General features: G+C 27.1%; 2 protein-coding genes across 2 annotated transcripts; both read right to left on the reverse strand.

The window, feature by feature from the left end:
• Window positions 1-4,444: 4,444 nt before the first annotated feature.
• Rpn11 (regulatory particle non-ATPase 11) lies at window positions 4,445-9,393 on the reverse strand. The gene is made up of 6 exons (XM_015517067.2): window positions 9,193-9,393; window positions 8,845-9,089; window positions 8,570-8,786; window positions 5,924-6,036; window positions 5,629-5,829; window positions 4,445-5,555 (listed from the first exon to the last, which is right to left on the reverse strand). Exons 2-6 carry the CDS (start codon window positions 9,085-9,087, stop codon window positions 5,394-5,396), a joined length of 936 nt encoding a protein of 311 aa, XP_015372553.1. The 5' UTR covers window positions 9,088-9,089; window positions 9,193-9,393; the 3' UTR covers window positions 4,445-5,393.
• Window positions 9,394-10,930: 1,537 nt separating this feature from the next.
• LOC107167843 (uncharacterized) lies at window positions 10,931-16,353 on the reverse strand. Its single transcript, XM_089224900.1, has 6 exons — window positions 15,972-16,353; window positions 15,780-15,901; window positions 15,528-15,639; window positions 14,054-14,169; window positions 11,666-11,860; window positions 10,931-11,584 (listed from the first exon to the last, which is right to left on the reverse strand). Exons 1-6 carry the CDS (start codon window positions 16,093-16,095, stop codon window positions 11,459-11,461), a joined length of 795 nt encoding a protein of 264 aa, XP_089081026.1. The 5' UTR covers window positions 16,096-16,353; the 3' UTR covers window positions 10,931-11,458.
• Between the last annotated feature and the right edge of the window lie 1,398 nt (window positions 16,354-17,751).

Here is a 17,751-nt window from a genome sequence, read left to right on the forward strand (position 1 = left end):
ACTTAGTAGTTAGTACCTACTTGTGACTCTGTGACTTTGTGAGTATCAGAATACTGTTTAGTTATAATAGAATTCAATATAACTATTTCAATTGTCAAGTTACAAAAAACCTTGATTAGTTTTTCGTAATTTTAAAAATGTTTAAAAGATTGAAACATAAGACCTTTATTATTTTTCATTGACGATAACTGACGGCAACGTTGCATACCATTATACATAATTCACGGTCTCTTATGTTTTTTATCTGCATTATTAATTTTTTGAACATTTAAAACACAAAAAAAAAAAAAAACGATAAATTGTCGATAAATTTTCGATTACAATTAAGAATTTATTGTAGGTATGTAGTTGTGGACTGTGTGTAATATTATGTGGGAATATAATATCCAAATAAAACCTGGATAAAATATTAAAATATTCAACTACGACCTAATAGAGTTAATCATCAAAAAATAATTTATAAAATCTTCCCTAAACTTCAAAAGTCAAAATTTAAATAAATGAAAATAATTTAAACTAAAATTGACTAATTATGCAAAATGGGGGCGCGAAGACTCTGAATCCACACCTTCATTTTCTAAAATGTATGATAAAATTTGGGTTTTGTAAAAGAGCTGATGAAAGTTTCATATGATTTAATATTATTATTATAATACATAATAGTAAGACGGCGCTTTGTATAGGCAATTTAGGGGCACAAATATATTTTATTTTGTGCAATATTATTTTTGTAAAAAAGAGAATGCCTACAGTGCAACAGCTACACCCGGATGTGTTGTCTCAGCCTTACTAATGTTTAACTTAGAAAAAACCGTTTTCCAGGAGATAGAACCGCTGAGTCTGTAGAGATAGTTATGATTCCTAATTGTTTTACAATATTTTTTCGAGAACATTGTCTGTGAAATAAAATTTTTATTTTTTTGGTATCGTTTATCATTTATACGAAAAAAGTTCTTATTGTTTCAAAAACCATTAATTTTGTATTTTTCATACTTGAATAACTTTTTTTTTTTAGTTTCGATATCGAAAAAATAAAAATCATATTTTACAGAAAAAGTTTTTATGTGGTGAAAATTTCGTTTCTTAGTTATAGCCTTCTCGGTTCTTTCCCGCACAAAACAATTATTACCACATTTACATATTTAGTAAAATGATGGAGATCACTTATGTAGGTGTAGCGTCTTCTTAATATACATATTTTTCAGTGAATAATAGAAGACCATTATGAATTTACCTACCTATGTTTTAATAAATATAAATTATTTAATTATATAAACCCATAAATGTGTTACCCGCGTTTCCATCTAAAATGTACCGATTTTCTCCACCATTGACCATATTTCTACTAAAAAAAATTTCTTTACAATTATAAATTTATAATAATAACATATAATTTACACAGGTCGGTTGGTGTGTAAAAAAAGTAAGTGTCGAAGTAATTTGTTGACCAGTAAAGCATAATATAATTTATATTCTCGTCCTGTTCAGCTGTTATAAATTAAGTTTATTAAAAAAACTTAATTTTTTAAAATATTGAAAACCGATATATTAGTGAAAATATAAATATAAAATTAAAATAACTTGTTTGACAACAACAAAAAAACTACTGTCTTGCACTTGCTCGTTGCCCGATACATGACATATTTATTAAAACTATATTTTTTTTTTCAAATTTGGCTTAATTAACTAGGTATATAACTTTATGAGTTCAAATTTCGAAATGTAGATAAGTTTGCACAACTATAGGCAATAGTCTTTATGATTAACTTAATAAAAAGTTAAAATAATAATTATATAGGTACTCGCACCATTGTTTTAGTTTCTGAGCAGAACGGTTTAATACATTTTACGATTATCTATTTGGTAAATTTAGAAGAGAGGAATCGAGAAACACCAATAAAAAACCGAAATCATTACACAAAACTAGTCTTTGTCAAAATCGATTTTCTTATTTAAATTTCTTTATCTAATATATTTTACCTCTTTTTGATCTATAAGATATTTAAAAATTGAACCTTTATTAGTTTCATTTCTATTAAAATCGATGGAAAAAAAGCATGCACACTAAAATAATTTATCCATGATTCACGATTTACACGATTCACATAAGCACGAATTTTATTTTTATTTTATTAGAATAAGCCTCGGCAGCAAAGGCCACTGACTGAAGTAAGATTTTTATTTTATATTTAAATCAAATAATTCTTAAACATGAAATATACAAGCTCAATGTTTTATAGTTAATAGATAATTTTTTTAATTTTAATTTTAATGAACTTAGGTTGGTGTTTATATTTATACTAAAACAAAAATATTTTACTTATTTTGTTATAAAAATAATTTTCTTTGGTATTTGAAACTTTAATGTATATTATTATATTTTAATATTTTATATAGGTAGGTACCTAACCTTTAAATATTCTGACATTTAGATTAATTTTATGTCAATACTTACCTATTTATATATTGAATTTATTTAAATTGTTCTTCGGTAAGTTGATACCTAAAGACTTTAAATTCAAAATAAATTACGATTTAAATAACTAGCTTTTATCAGTTGATTTAAAAATAATCTATTAAGTCAATGCAAATTTTAAATTTTTCGTCTTAATGGTTTTATATGCAAGTATTAATAATACAATTTATGCAAAATGAGTGGTTCTTTTGTTGAATATTTTTCTACACAAACAGTTTATAAGTAGATTTTTTTGTAATTTCCTTTTGACATTGCCAAGACGATGTATTACGTCATTTGGCCGGACTGCTTTCATCAATTTTTTATTTAAAAATATCTTTTAAGTTTTAATGATTTGCAACTTAATGCTTGAGCTGCAAGTTTTAATTTTTTTTTCTGTTTTTTTCAGCGCCTCCTTTTTTAAAAATATTATTGGTATCCATTTTAAAGAAAAAACTCGAGAACAGATTCTATTCAACAGGAACGATTCTTTACTCAATAAAAACTAAACTTCGATAAACGTCAAACGATAACTATTAAGTATTGACGGTCATCATCCACAGAGCACATTACTAAATCTTAGTTCAGCCACTACGGCGGCACCGGAATAGGTGGAAGTTTTGTGCACGCCGTTTGACGAAACTATGTAATGGTGAATAATAGCCAACTTAGCATATCATAAATTCATAACAATATGATTTCATCTGCTTTTATTTATTTATTTATTAGTATATAACGGCACAATGCCCAAATGCGCAATTACATTTTACATACATTTAAATACCTAATCTAATATATGGCTATGGCAACAGAAAGTAATTAAGTTAACTTGGGACAGTAAGGACTCCTTCCTCCTATCTTTTTTAGTAGTGACCATATCTATACTTGCGCCAATCATTGAGTATGCGTTTATTATAGGTGAACGACTCATAGTAAAATAGATAGACTTACATTTGTCAATGTTATATTGTAACCCAATAGATTATATTATATTATAGGTATAATTATAGTAGTTATTAGTTGTATTAGTGTGTAAAACACTAATTTAAAAGAGCAAATAAGCTTTTTTAAAACTTGATTAATTCTTATTTTTATCATATCAACTTTTAACTGTTAATTTCTAAAACTCTTACTTATCAATACATTATCTCTCAACTTCACTATTTTTATTAACTTATCCAACTTTTCAAACATAGTTGCTTCGTCATTTTATTTGATTAAAAAGAACTTGAAAATGAGGATTATTTAATATTTTACTTACTCACACAGCACAAGGATATTCACATCCATGATTAATTACAATTTAATTAGTTTGCGTGGGTATATTTTTTATTTACCATAATAAATTTATTATTATTGTATTATTTGAAATATCAACACCACCAATAATTGATCAGCCTATACCTAAATAATACGTAAAGTTGTATACATTATTTATGTTAATATAACAGATTTAGTGCATTGCGTTTTTACCGAAAAACATTATATTTTATTAACTAAATTACAAAAACTTTTGTGTCATAAGTTCAAAACATCATTCAGTATCAAACAGTATTCCTTTTCAAATACATAGTAATAAGTAGTAAAAACTATGAATGATATTGTACATGTATGATTTATTTGTACTATAAGTTTAAGTAGTCATTAATAACGGTCAAGATAACAAAAAAAAAAAAAAAAAATGTTTTTTTTTTTCTTAAATATTTAAATACTAATAATAGTATGCAAATTTCAAGTTTCATCAAAGCAATTATTACAAGATCTATTTCAGGAATTAAACAACTTAATTATTTTAATATCTATTCATTATGAAGAAACTGAAATACATATTTGTACAACAGGCGTTTAGAGGATTAATTTTAAACATTTCAAACAGAAGCAACTTTTAAAAAGATGAGCAAATAAATGAACAACAGCCAATAACCACTACCCAAAATTTTTAATGGAAATAGGAAATAGGAAATAGAATATAATATAAGAATAAGAATATTTAAGTCTTATACATAAGTATAATGATTCAAAAAGCTTTAAGAATGTTTGTACAACAAATTTTAAAGAACATAAATCATATAGAATTTAAAAAAAAATAAAACTAGATAATCAGAGTAAAAAACAAAACAAATTTTGACTGTACTGTTAGTTTACCAGTGCCATATACAGATATTTCCAATGGGAGGGGTTATAACAAATAGTATATTAAACCAAAATATTTTTTTATTTTGTTCATTTTTATATAACCACATGTATAGTAAAAAAATTACCAAGTGGCTTAAACACCCACACCATCATCTATATAGGTTTGTGTACGCCACTGAAGTTAAAGAGTATAAAAACTTTGAAACATTTATAAAGGTTCATATTTGAATTTAACAAATTACAAGGTCAATGATAACCTATTCATATTTGTGAAGCTGGCTTTCAGCTTTTTGTTATTGACCTATTATTTATAAAAGTATTTCAAAATATATTATTAAAGCTAGTTTTTTCTTATAAAACAATACATAAGCCACCACTGATTTTATAAATACATATGATAATGTGAGGACAATTCTTAAAAGACTTGTAACTAAAAGAAAAATGTGATTACAATTACTTATATGAAAACACTTGAATAGTTAGTCAACTATTAAATATTATAATTTATTACACTCATTATTCCTTTTTACTTTAATACCTTAAAATAAAATTGAAAATATTTATCTATTTTAAGTTAAGCCCTAATATTAAGAACAATGATATTAGCTTAAATTATATGAATAAAAATCTTTATTAATCAAGATTTATTTATAATTAAAAAAAGAAAATAAAGTTATAACTTATGTGTAATATTCTTAGAAATATTGGAACGGCAAACAAATATTAGCCATTTAATTCTGAAACATGGTTTAAAATAATTTATTTCTCTCCATATTTTTTTCCAGGATTGCATAATATAGTATTATTTAAATACGACAGTATCCAACATAGAACCCAAACACTGAACAATGTTTCCAGACATTAAATTATCAACTTTTTCTTCCAAATGCCTCTTAGGATCTTGTTTGCCAACATTTTTAATAGCCAATTGTTCTGGTGTCATTTTATCCTCGTCTTCTAAAGCCTTTAAAAATTACATGCAATAAATTTAATAATGAGTAAATAACTGTGTTATTTAGAATTAAATAGGTATTTACCTTATTGTAACTCTTAGCTAATTCTAGCATTTCTTTAACTGTAGTTCGATTAGTATCACAGTGCTTTTCATAATCTTCAAGTGCCATTCCATCCATCCATGATTTCTTGTGTAGATTCAATAACATTTTTTGTTCGAGTTCATTTTTCCTGTAGTTTATTGAGATGGAATAGTAATGACGATTAAGACCATGAATTAGAGCCTAAAATGAAAAATAAGATGTTACAACTAACCTTTACATTTTTTGCAATTTATAAATCAACAATTATTATCAAAAAAATCAAAATCATACTGACTTGAACTGAAGGTTTTTGTAAATGTCCCAAGTTGCTAGTAGTTTGTCTTGGCTCTTGGCCAAGTACCATCATATTAGGGTTGATTAAACGGAAGGCATCAATAACTACCTTACCTAAATAATATTAAACAGCAAGTTAAATTTTAATCTTAACAATTAAAAAAAACAAAAAATTGTAAATAATTAAAATTAGTGCACACATGCTATGTTTGATAAATATTTTAGACCAAATAATTATTTTTTATTTTTTCAAAAGAATTTAAATTCGTTTTTTATTGATTTGAAATTCATAGACATATGATTATTTTCTGTCTGGAAGAGTTTAATACGCTATTATACCCACATTTGAAGTCTCTGTCTCATCAACACAAAACATATCAAAATATACATCCAGCAATTCCTATTTTTAATTTATAAATATACAGTTATTTAAGTGAATTTACCTATACTCTATTTAAAATGAGAAAGGTCGGTCATCAGTGGAGCTTTTGTAAGCAATGTCAAGATGCGTCATAAAACCCTTTTACCATAGAGTTGACACAGTCTTCTTAGGGTTATGTGTGATATAATAAACAGGCCTATTCTTACAATGAATAGAGTATTACATTATACCATAATTTAGCGGTCACCAACCAGTCGATCTTTCTAGAAATTTAAGTTGGTTGTTTCAAAAATAAATTATACCATAATCGGTCAGGAAAATAAAATAAAACATGGTGATGTCTAGAATTTCCCTATGTTTCAAAAAACAATAATTATTTTGAAAATATTTATAATCAAACCACTGACATTATAATACAACATTTATGATACAAATTTAAAAGAAAATTAAACTTTAAAATATTCAAGCCAATTGTACAGTTTATTTTAAATCCATTTTCTGGTGACATTGAAAAATGAGCGAATGAAACAGGGAATTTGTTTAATCTAGATAAAACCGTTTTAGAAATGGAAATAATAACGTAACAGAATGATTAAGTATTCAAGATTAACTCGGAGTTTTGGAAACACTCAAGTCAGCAAAAGTATCCAAATTTACAGAAGAATGTTGTATTAATTCATTTTTTGGAACAATTTGGTTAAGCGAGTAAACATTTATGAGTATAAAATACTTAAAGAACAAATATCAGTCAATAATTACAAACAGTAGATTGGATTCAAGTTTACAAACCACTCTTTCTAATTATATACCAAAATTTTTTTTCTACATTTTTCATGTACTTCCTTAATACATAAATTATCCTGGATGTCACCAGAGACTTAAAATTAAGCTCAATTATTTGAAAAGGTTGGTGACTAATGGCATAGTACATATGATGTATACACCTTATAGATATTATGTGAATATACTTGGTTTCAGTATTAAGTTAAAAAATAATACTGTTGTAACATTAACATTTGAAAATCTACAAATTATATTTTTTTAACAATATAAAAATATCATTTTATATAATTAATAACTGTGGACACATTTATTTGTTTAAGACTTGAATTAATAAAATCACTTCAAGTGTACTATTACTAGTATGTTACTTTTAAATTTAGTTGTTACACTTTGAACATCACAATCTAGAGGAATTCTAACGGTGTATTCAAGAATCACTTTAAATTTTAAAACCACAGAACAGAATAGAAAGAAAATATAAGTATGATAATGAAGCTACTATAATTAAAATTATATTTATTCTTTATTTAACTTCAAATTTTGGTTATCTATGCATAGTTAATACATTATTTGTCTGATAATGGATGATCAAATAAATAATATTTTAATATCAGTTTATGTCCTTAAAAATTTGGAAATTACCTAAACTTTTTAATGAGCAAGAGTCGTGAGATGAAAAAGTTTTAATACTTCTTCCATGAAAATTCAAAATATATTTTTCATTAAAGTTAACAAAATATTTCAAATTTGGTTAATTTTTACTAAAATCTTTTAAAATAATCTCATTTAAATGATTAAAGATTATACCCAGTTTTATTTAACAATAAATTGAAACTATTAAAAAAAATTTCCTCATTCCATACCTATTAGATTTGATTGTTAATTTATTTTTTGCATACAGACAAAAATAACGCAAATTACTGCATCAAAATTACTTTGGCAATAGGTAATGCTGTAATAATTTCATTACATTTGATTTAAATCAACGCAATTAAAACAAAATTAGCTTTTAAAAGTAATTTCTATAGAGTATCATGGTATTTTCAGTCATTAAAATAATTTATGAATGTAGAAAGCATATGAAAAATCTAAGACCTAGGATATTCAAGAAAAATTAAAAACCAATAAAATATATTTACGATTTCAAAAGTTATGGATAATAAATAATAATTAACAACATTCATATAGATCCCAGGAATTAATTCTAATATATTTTATTTGTGTATAATATTTAGTCACTAACAATGTATTTTTTAGTTATTAGTCGTTATGGACTAGTTTAAAGATTCATTATTAAAGAAAGTACTATTATTTTTTAAACCTTATTTTGTGAATGAAAAAAAGCTACTTGATAAAAATAAGCTGAGTAAAGCCAATGTAATTTAAAAAAATATCTTTAATGTAACAAATAATGTGATTTAATTTATCTTCAACAGTAATCTACCTAAAATTTAAAATGATAAACACTATACAAAGTAATACCTTTAACACTTTGAATTGGGTCAACTACAACAGCAACAGCTCTTTCAGAGAGAGCTTCAAAACTTTGTTGTGTATTGATATCTACACCAGACAACCAACAGCCAAACCCTGGATGTGAATGATACCATCCTACAACCATTTCTGGCCTGCCTGTTTGCTTCAACATATCCAACATCTTTGCTTGGAATACAGGGTCTACAGCTTCAACACTCACACCCTGAAATAGTCAATTATTAACATCAAGTGAAGAACAAAATAATTGTACGCATTCTTACGGTTCCAGTTTGGGGCATAGCAAATACATCAATAACACGAACAGTGTAATCGTCCACAAATTCACCTAACATCAGACCCATAACTTCCATAGGTACTCCAGCACGTCCATGTTTCAACATTTTTAACAATGCCAATGACGACACATAAACTTGTTCGGCAGTGTCTACAACAGGAGTATCGGCAGCAGGAGCTGACCCTTGTCCCAAAGGAATACCACTGCCCAACCTCAATAGACGATCCATGACTTGTGAATTATCCGCAAAACAAAATCGAATAAGTTAAAGACAAAGGGATAATGTAATATGTTAGTATTTAAACTCTTACAAACTGGATGATATATAACATACCTGTTTTGTTGGTAACTGTTACGTTTTAAATTTACAAACTAATGTGAAATCATTAACAACTATATTGTTTGGAGAAACTCACTACTTTAAACATATAAGATACTCAATACAAAGTATTGTATTTGTTATAACTGAGTAGACGGTGACTAGCGTATAATGTATATTAGTATATTATGTTTTGTCTTCGAAAAATGATTAAGCGAATTTGAGTTTGACAACAAACTAATCACATAACCTAAAATAATATAAAGTTTACGATGAAGTTGAGGTTATACCACAGATATAAAACCATATACCATACACCGTTATCAAAGATACTATCACCACAACTTACTATATACTATATAGCCTTGATATCACAATTTAAGATTCTGCAAGATGGATTGATACCACGCAACCACGCCAGTCGCCACCACGGTCTTATATATTCTGTATTCTGTGGTGCAACCTTAGATCATATACATATTATAGTATATGATCTAAGGGTGCAACAGACTTAAATCTTAGTTATTTTAATAGGTCAATTCCAGTTAAATGCTACTGAATAGCGTCAGTCAGCAGTTCCACAGCTGATTTGGAGACTCGGTTTGACAGTCTTGCAAAATGAATATCATGACTAAATAATTTTAAAATTACTGAGGTACTACTAAATAATTTATTTAGTCTGGCATAATATTATAGGCCGATACCTGTATAATTATCTTAAATCGTGCATGATATTAATATCAAGAATTTCTAACCACAACGATACGAAATTACGATCAGAAGGACCCATAGTATTGGGGCCCAGCGTTCATGTAAATAATTAAAATAATTACTTCAAAATCTATTAGAAAAATGTTGGTGCTCGGATTTAGTTCTGTACCACAGCCAAAAATATGATGTGGAAGAGCATGTCTATCCACAACATGGTAGAACAGAACCACAGACTAAGATCTTGGACCTTGACCAGAACTAATCGAGTGTTGTAACTTGTAATATTGAGTGAATTCACCCATTATCAAGGTTTATCTAAGAAAATTACTATGTACCAATGTTAGCTTTTTAAAGATTTTTCAATTTCTCTAAAATGTATAAGCATTTTTAAATTGTAAAATTTCACTCTCTTATAACTTAATATAAAATAACTAATGTATGGAACTATGGACATAAGTAATGTTCTTAAAGTTTGATAATAGGTGAATTCATTCTAATATTTAAAGTAAAAACACAGGGTTGGTTCTGCTAACCATAAATTGTTGTTGCACAAGAGTCAAAGGGAGAAAACAAATAGTGCTATACTGCAATAACATCCTCTTAAGAGGATATTACACCCGCATGTGTTGTCTATCTTAATATGGGTGTAACAAGACAAATGTCCAGATTTAACTCTGTTATGATTAATATTGGAGCAAATACCTATTATCGAATTTAGATGCAATAATAATATTATCTAGTGAACCTCATATAGTTTTGTATGTTTTAAAATTAAAATTAAAATAATCCATAAGGTTCTCTAAATAAAAGTTTTGGCATTGTTTTAAGAAATAACTTTCATTATAAAGAATAAATGTGCAAACCATCTATATTATGACTATGAATAAAACAATAACACAATTTGTTTTAAGCAGTTTATCACTGTAATGTCACACTACAAAATCTAAAACTATTTTATCTTATTTAAGCTAAAAAAAATTATAGCCATTATTCAAATTTAAAACATTTTCCATGTTTCTATGCATTTTATTATAATTTAGTTTTATTTTACATAAGAAATTTATTAAGTCCTTTTTAAACTAATTTTTTTAAATTAATACAATTTTTACCTAAAATTACTCTAGTGAGCTAACTCATACTAGAAAACCGTTTTTATATAAATGTGCAGGTGTATATAGTTAAATAAACCTTTGCTAAAAAAAAAAAAAAAAAAAAAAAAAAAAACACAAGAACAAGATTTAACATAAAAAATAAACAGTACAGAAAAATTTAGTGTGTTTGTAATAATACAAGACTTAAAAATAATGAAGTGAATTTGTTTTTCACGTTTAACAGCATTTAAATTAATCTATATGTACATTCTTTTTCTGTCTGATATATTGTTAATAATAGATGTTATTTCATTTTTGGCTCAGGCAGAGCAAATTAATTAATAATTAAAACGTATATAAATATTGACGAATATAATATTAAAATATTAAATTATTATAGTCATTACATTGTATGATAATATCTTCTGTGATTTTTTCAGTGGAATCAGATCGGTAGAAAATATATTCTTATTGTATACTCACAAACCTCTATTCATTTTCAACAGCCCTTCAATGTTCCCCTTAAGAAGAAGAAGTTCACTTTTAGTCTGTTCATCAAATGATATGTCCATAGTAGCACCAGCTCTAGGTAATATTGAAAGAATCTAAAAAATAGAAATAAAAATATTGAGTCAACAATTTCTATGACAGATATTATGTTGATACTTTTTAAATTATATAATTACATTTCCATTGGCTAATGGTACACTGACTGTGGCCATATCATCCCTAGAAACAGACGAGACCATAAGTGGGCTTCCAGTCATTGATAGTGCAACCTCTCCTTGATTTGGACGCCGCATCATTGATATTGGTTCATGCATATTTACTTTTGGTGTAACTGTAGCGGAATTAAGTACAGGTAGTCGATTAACTGGAGTCTGAAATATATTTTTTTATTAATGATGTTAAAACATGTATATTATTTTATAAGAAAAAAAAAAGGCGGGTAAGTTATGGATGTCGCTCTGCTGTACAGTAGGTTACAAGTGGGTTACTGTAATGGATGGAATTAAATTTGAATCCAATGATTTTATATCATTGTATACGAAAAATGATTCTGAGCGAAGACGGTTTATATGTCAAGGATGTATTATAGATTATTAAAAATTTTCAAATCTTAGATTTAAAAAGAATTTTTTTTAATAATTTTCTAGTTTAAAATAATTTGCGAATTTTCGTGATTTTTACATATGTTGTTAAAATTCAAACTTTGAATGCTTGTAAAAAAAAATTGTGACTATGTTTTTTTTTAATTTTTCAACTGCTAGTGTGAAAATATGTTAGGAGCCTTGTATTAAATTTTCAAATCTTAGAATTAAAAAGAAAAACTTTTATGAATTTCTATCTAAGATCATTTGAACATTGCCGTAATTTTTACGTATTCTGTCAAAATTTGAACTTTAAATGCTTATAAAAAAAAAATTGTGACTATGAAATTCTTTTATTTTTCAACTGCTATTGTAACAATATGTTAACAGCCTTGTATTATATTTTCAAGCTTTTCTGCCTAACAAATAAATTTTTATCGATATTAATTTAAAAAAAACTAATAATGTTCGAAAATTTCAAATGCCTATGAATAGTTCAACTTAAGTCGAAAATTTTTGAAAATTACATGGTGGATAAAATATACTTATATAAACATTCGGTGAAAATTTTATGTATCTATGGTCATTTGTTTTAAAGTTACATCAAAAACCAAAATCGATTTTATCGAAAAATGAATGTGCGTAAAAATTCCCGTTTTTCCTTTAAATTTTAGTTTGTTTTTTTTCGATTATTTAGAAAAGTATTAAGAATTATTCACTTTTGACCTCCCAAAGTACCAACTAGATTCACTTTCTGATCGAACGAGGTACTGAAGTCAAAAATCGAAGCATTTTTACTGCCCCAAAACGTGATGAGACACGAAAAAAAAAACACATCATGGTAAAATCAATACATTCATCGCTCCGCTCAGAATCTAAAATACTAAGAAATCTACCTAAATATACATCTAAAAATGTAAAAATTTTAACAATAGTCAATCAATATACAAGTAAAGGCTATATGCTATACAAGTCATATGCTTTTTAAACTAAATATGTTCAAATTAAACATGGGTACCTACTTAAGTTAAGTAATAATGTTAAACATATTTTATTATTATTTTTTTTTTTTATATGTGGTAATAGTAAAAAGTAATAAAACATGATTATTTTAAGTTCAAGCCTAATTGTTTTTTTTTTTTTTTTTTTTGAGATATAAGATGATATTGTACTCATTCAATAGCATTACCAGGGGGAGCTGTTTAGGGGACTATAACACCCCACCCCAAGCCTTTTTATTTAGTGTGATTTTTTGGCTGCAAGCATGTTATGTTTTAGGTATATGTTTACTGAAACAATGTTATTTTGAATGAACACAATCAAAATTATAATTGGTATTATTGATTATAAAATAATTAAGCTCAGGGGTGAATCGAACAAACAGGAAGTGAGGTATTTTTTTGATGGACTAGTTCTTTAGTGAGTCACGTTAAAATATTATGATAAAAAAAGTTTTTTTTTCCTAAATTCCTAAATTTAATTGACTTTTACATATTACCTTATACTTGTGTAGTTGTGTAAAGTTTAATACATAATTTATTAAGTTAAGAACAGGTTTTAATAAATCTTATACAAATCAAGACAATTAAAAAAAAAAAAAAAAAACATATACTGTCTTATATAATTGGTAAGAGCATTATATATTCTGTTATTAAGACTTGATATAATTTTCTTATTTTGTGGCTTGGTGAGGCGCGGTCGTACGCTCAATCTGCGGAAACGCACTGAGCGTATGTACCGGCCGCAGTTGCTAGCTCCCGGATGGGTGACCACCCGGGATTTTTAGCAACATATCCTTGCCACACTTACACAAACACGTGTTACAATCCTACCCAATTAAAAAACCTACAAACAAACATACAAATATAATCCCTACCGTACCACCCCACACCCAATGGCCTATGTTGCCGCGGGTTCTCCTTACAAAAAAAAAAAAAAAAATTTCTTATTTATCTAAATAAATTATTAATATAATATATTTACTTTAAATTTAGATTCTATTGTTTCTGTTAATAGTGGCTTATTATCAACATTACGTGTTGCACTACGGTGTTTTGTTTCAATGACAGAACGTTTGGTCTTAGATGTTGAACTAGACACTGAAAAATAAACAATTTATTATTAGATATTATAGTTTAAACAAAATGCCTGAAACTTATCTGCTAGGAATACAGATATTGAAACTTTGTTTTGTACTATAACTACAAAATTTTTTTATAAAACCATTCCTTCTTCTTAGTATTTAATTGTTGTAAATAATTCCCTAATTATGCTAGATCATAGATTATATTATATGCATAATTATACATAACTTGATTATACTAGTGTTAGGTTTACTAAATTGATCTAAAAGACTTAGGTACAACATGTAATGGTTTCATGCTACATGATATAATATATATTAAATATTTTGTACCACAGTGAATCATGTTCATAAATATATCCGTGATTTTTAACTACAATATATCTGTTTTATTTTGATATATTTTTTTTTTGCGTGTATTATTATGTTTTATTCAATCTGTTTCAAAGGAAAACAATAAGAATAATTGATGATAGAAGCTAAGATAAAAAAATAATAATAATAATAATATATAAAATGGCAGATTTGACGGATTGTAGAGGCCTCCCAGTGAAGGTACTACGACATGAGTAAGATTTTCTTAGGCTAGGTTATTATTGTACATATATTCACTTAGGCTAGCAGGTCGCGACACCACTGTCTTTTTAATCTTATAGTTGGGTTACCTGGGATAGAAACAAATGATAGGTCAGAGATTAAAGGATTTGTATGGTGATTTTGATATTTTATACTTTAAAATACTGAGTGTAACAATAACTTAATTGATTTTGAAATGAAATATGTATTTTATTTAAAAAAATTTTTTGTGGGTCTAAAGACGCTTGACTTAGAGGGAAAATACCCTGATTATCAACTTTCAAGGATATTTCTTGTAGCAAATTAAATATGGTTCTTACTTTTCAGAAATGAAAATAATTGAAATAAACTAAACAAAAATATTAACATTTGTTAAAAATTTAAGAGTATTATAATATAAATAATTAATTTGTAAGCAAGGTTATCAAAAAATTAGACCATCTTTTCTTTGCAAACTTTTTAATTTGATATGATCTGTACAACCAAATTTAAAACATCATCAATTTAACTGTTCTTAATCATGAAAAACATTAGTCTTCTACTGTACAGCAGAACAATTTTCCTCTTTTAAAATTTAAACTATTACCAATGTGATATTAGAAATCAAATTCAATTCACATAGATTATTTAGAAATTTTTAAATCTATTTGTTGTTTATAGTATTTCATAAAGCTTAAATTACCGACCATAATAGATTGAATCAAAACAGATTGATATGAAAACTATTGAGTATTATGTCAATTAGAAAATTAAAAATCAAAAACAATTTCTGAAATTTAGTTTTAAATAGGAACTTACTACTTTTTTGTCTAGTTGTCCTATTTACTGTAGCTTTGGTAACTGGCCTTGAAGGTCGTTCCAGGTTTTTTTTAGTTCCACTATTGGATTTTAATGGATACTGTTTAAAAATCTGTAAAGGTAAATTATGATAACTTCTGTGTAATATGATTGATATTATTTGATTAAAATTCAACAGGTAACAGGTACCTATCTAAAATGTATTATGTTCCAAAATAAAATAGATTTAATAGATAATGTTATAAAACTCACAATTTCATAAAGATTACAATGAAGTGATTCACCCAAATTCATTTTTGTCATTAAAAATGAATTTTCGATCAAATTTCTTTGGGTATCAAATATATCAGAAAAATAATCTTCAATATTTTGTTCTGAAAAACGAAAAACAAATATAAATTAAACATACAAGTTGGATAATAGGCGCTATAGTATTCATATTACTTTCACAATCAAATTCGCTCAAAATTTCTTTCAGATTTTTCGATTGGTTGGCCATCGTTGCATTCACAGTAGTCATGTCGGCCACAGACGAACGCTTGACGGTTCTTCTCTTGGTACGTGGCATTTTAATTAAATCGTAAGTGGACTTACAGAGATTGATTACTCACGTCTCAGAGCGAGTCAGCTAAGAAAATTGTTATTACAACACGGAAGAGTACTGCGAAATTGATCGGAATTCGGAATTGACTTCACACGGACACGGGTTTGAATTGTTTGAAACTGTGATGAACCGTTGAGTTACCAAAGATAGTGGACGGTTTTTCAGACGACTTGTGATAAGAAACCTTGTATGCTCGATTGCCCCAGACTGCCAGAGACGGCAGGCACTCAACATTTATATTTTTGAAAACCACAAGATAGCGCCATGAAATCAATCCGTCGTCCCGTTCGGCCGTTTTGGTGCATTTTTATGAACTGTAGTTGGTCACCAAAGCCGTGAATTGCCAGCAAATTTGAAATTTTGCACCCAAAAAACAAACGTTACTGTTTTCCGTTGAAATAAATCAAGAATACACACGGCTTTCGGTAACATAGACATATAATAATAAGCGATTGACGGACACAGGTAATCGATTTTCATGTAATATGGTAGGTGGGCTACTAACTGGCTACTGGGCTCGCAGTTTTTAATTTATTCAGAGATATTCTGGGATAGATGGAGGTGTTGCATTGAATGTCTTAGCTAAAAAACCTAATGACAATCTATTTTATTATTTAAAAGTGCGGCCATTTTAAAATATTAAAAATGCTATATTTATTACAACGGTAAAAAAACTCATAATCTTAAGTATTACATTTTACTAAAATAATTTTATTATCTTAATTTAGTAGTACCTATTTAATATTATGTTCTATTTTATATAAGAGTATCGTTTACGATTCAATTAAATATTTTTAAAAATACCAAAAGTTAGAAAAGAGACACAGCGTCCTCTGGTTGTTCGCTTCAACTGACTTCGAGCACCGACGACTGACAAGTGACGACTAAATTACTAAATCACGAACTGATCTGTCACCGTCTACCCAGTCATATCATCGACATTACCTACTTAATATATAAGGAAGCCCAATCACAAATTTGAATCTCCTAACAGATACCGGATGAACCATTGTTATGACGCATCGGTCGCTCGAACTGTAGAAACCTCTTAAATTCTATTAGTATGATTCTTCTATGGAGTGTACGGTTCAAACCGAAGGCCCGACATCAATACACTTAATAAAATTACTGAATTCTTGAAACAATTAAAAATGGATCACGGTGATCCGTAAACTGTGAAAAACGGCCACAATTTATTTTGTTATAAGTCTTCACTGTACAGTGCACGGTCTTAAAGATATAAGGCTGTGAATTTTTACCAATTTAACAACGTTAAACGACTAGGTCGATCAGAGGACTTAAAGGAAGACATTAAATATTTAGAGTCAATTTTAGAGGCTATATATAAAATTTAAAATATTTTAACGGTAAACGAAAATTAAATAACATTTTGGTAATATGTTGACAACACGCTGTTTCAGGGCCAGTTAGGGAGGACACCGGTGATCAATTGCCCGAAGGCGGCAAAATTATCTCAGATAAAATAAACAAAAAATTAATTTTTCTTTGTAAAAAGGAAGATTTATCTCAAATATTATCATATATTTTATTATTCACATTTTTTGTTCTACCTATATTTTATAGTTGAAAAAAAAATGTTATTACCTATCTAACTTACTA

This window comes from Diuraphis noxia, unplaced genomic scaffold (assembly GCF_037042655.1).
Source record: "Diuraphis noxia isolate RWA-SAM2 unplaced genomic scaffold, SU_Dnox_SAM2 contig0003, whole genome shotgun sequence".
Taxonomy (NCBI): domain Eukaryota; kingdom Metazoa; phylum Arthropoda; class Insecta; order Hemiptera; family Aphididae; genus Diuraphis; species Diuraphis noxia.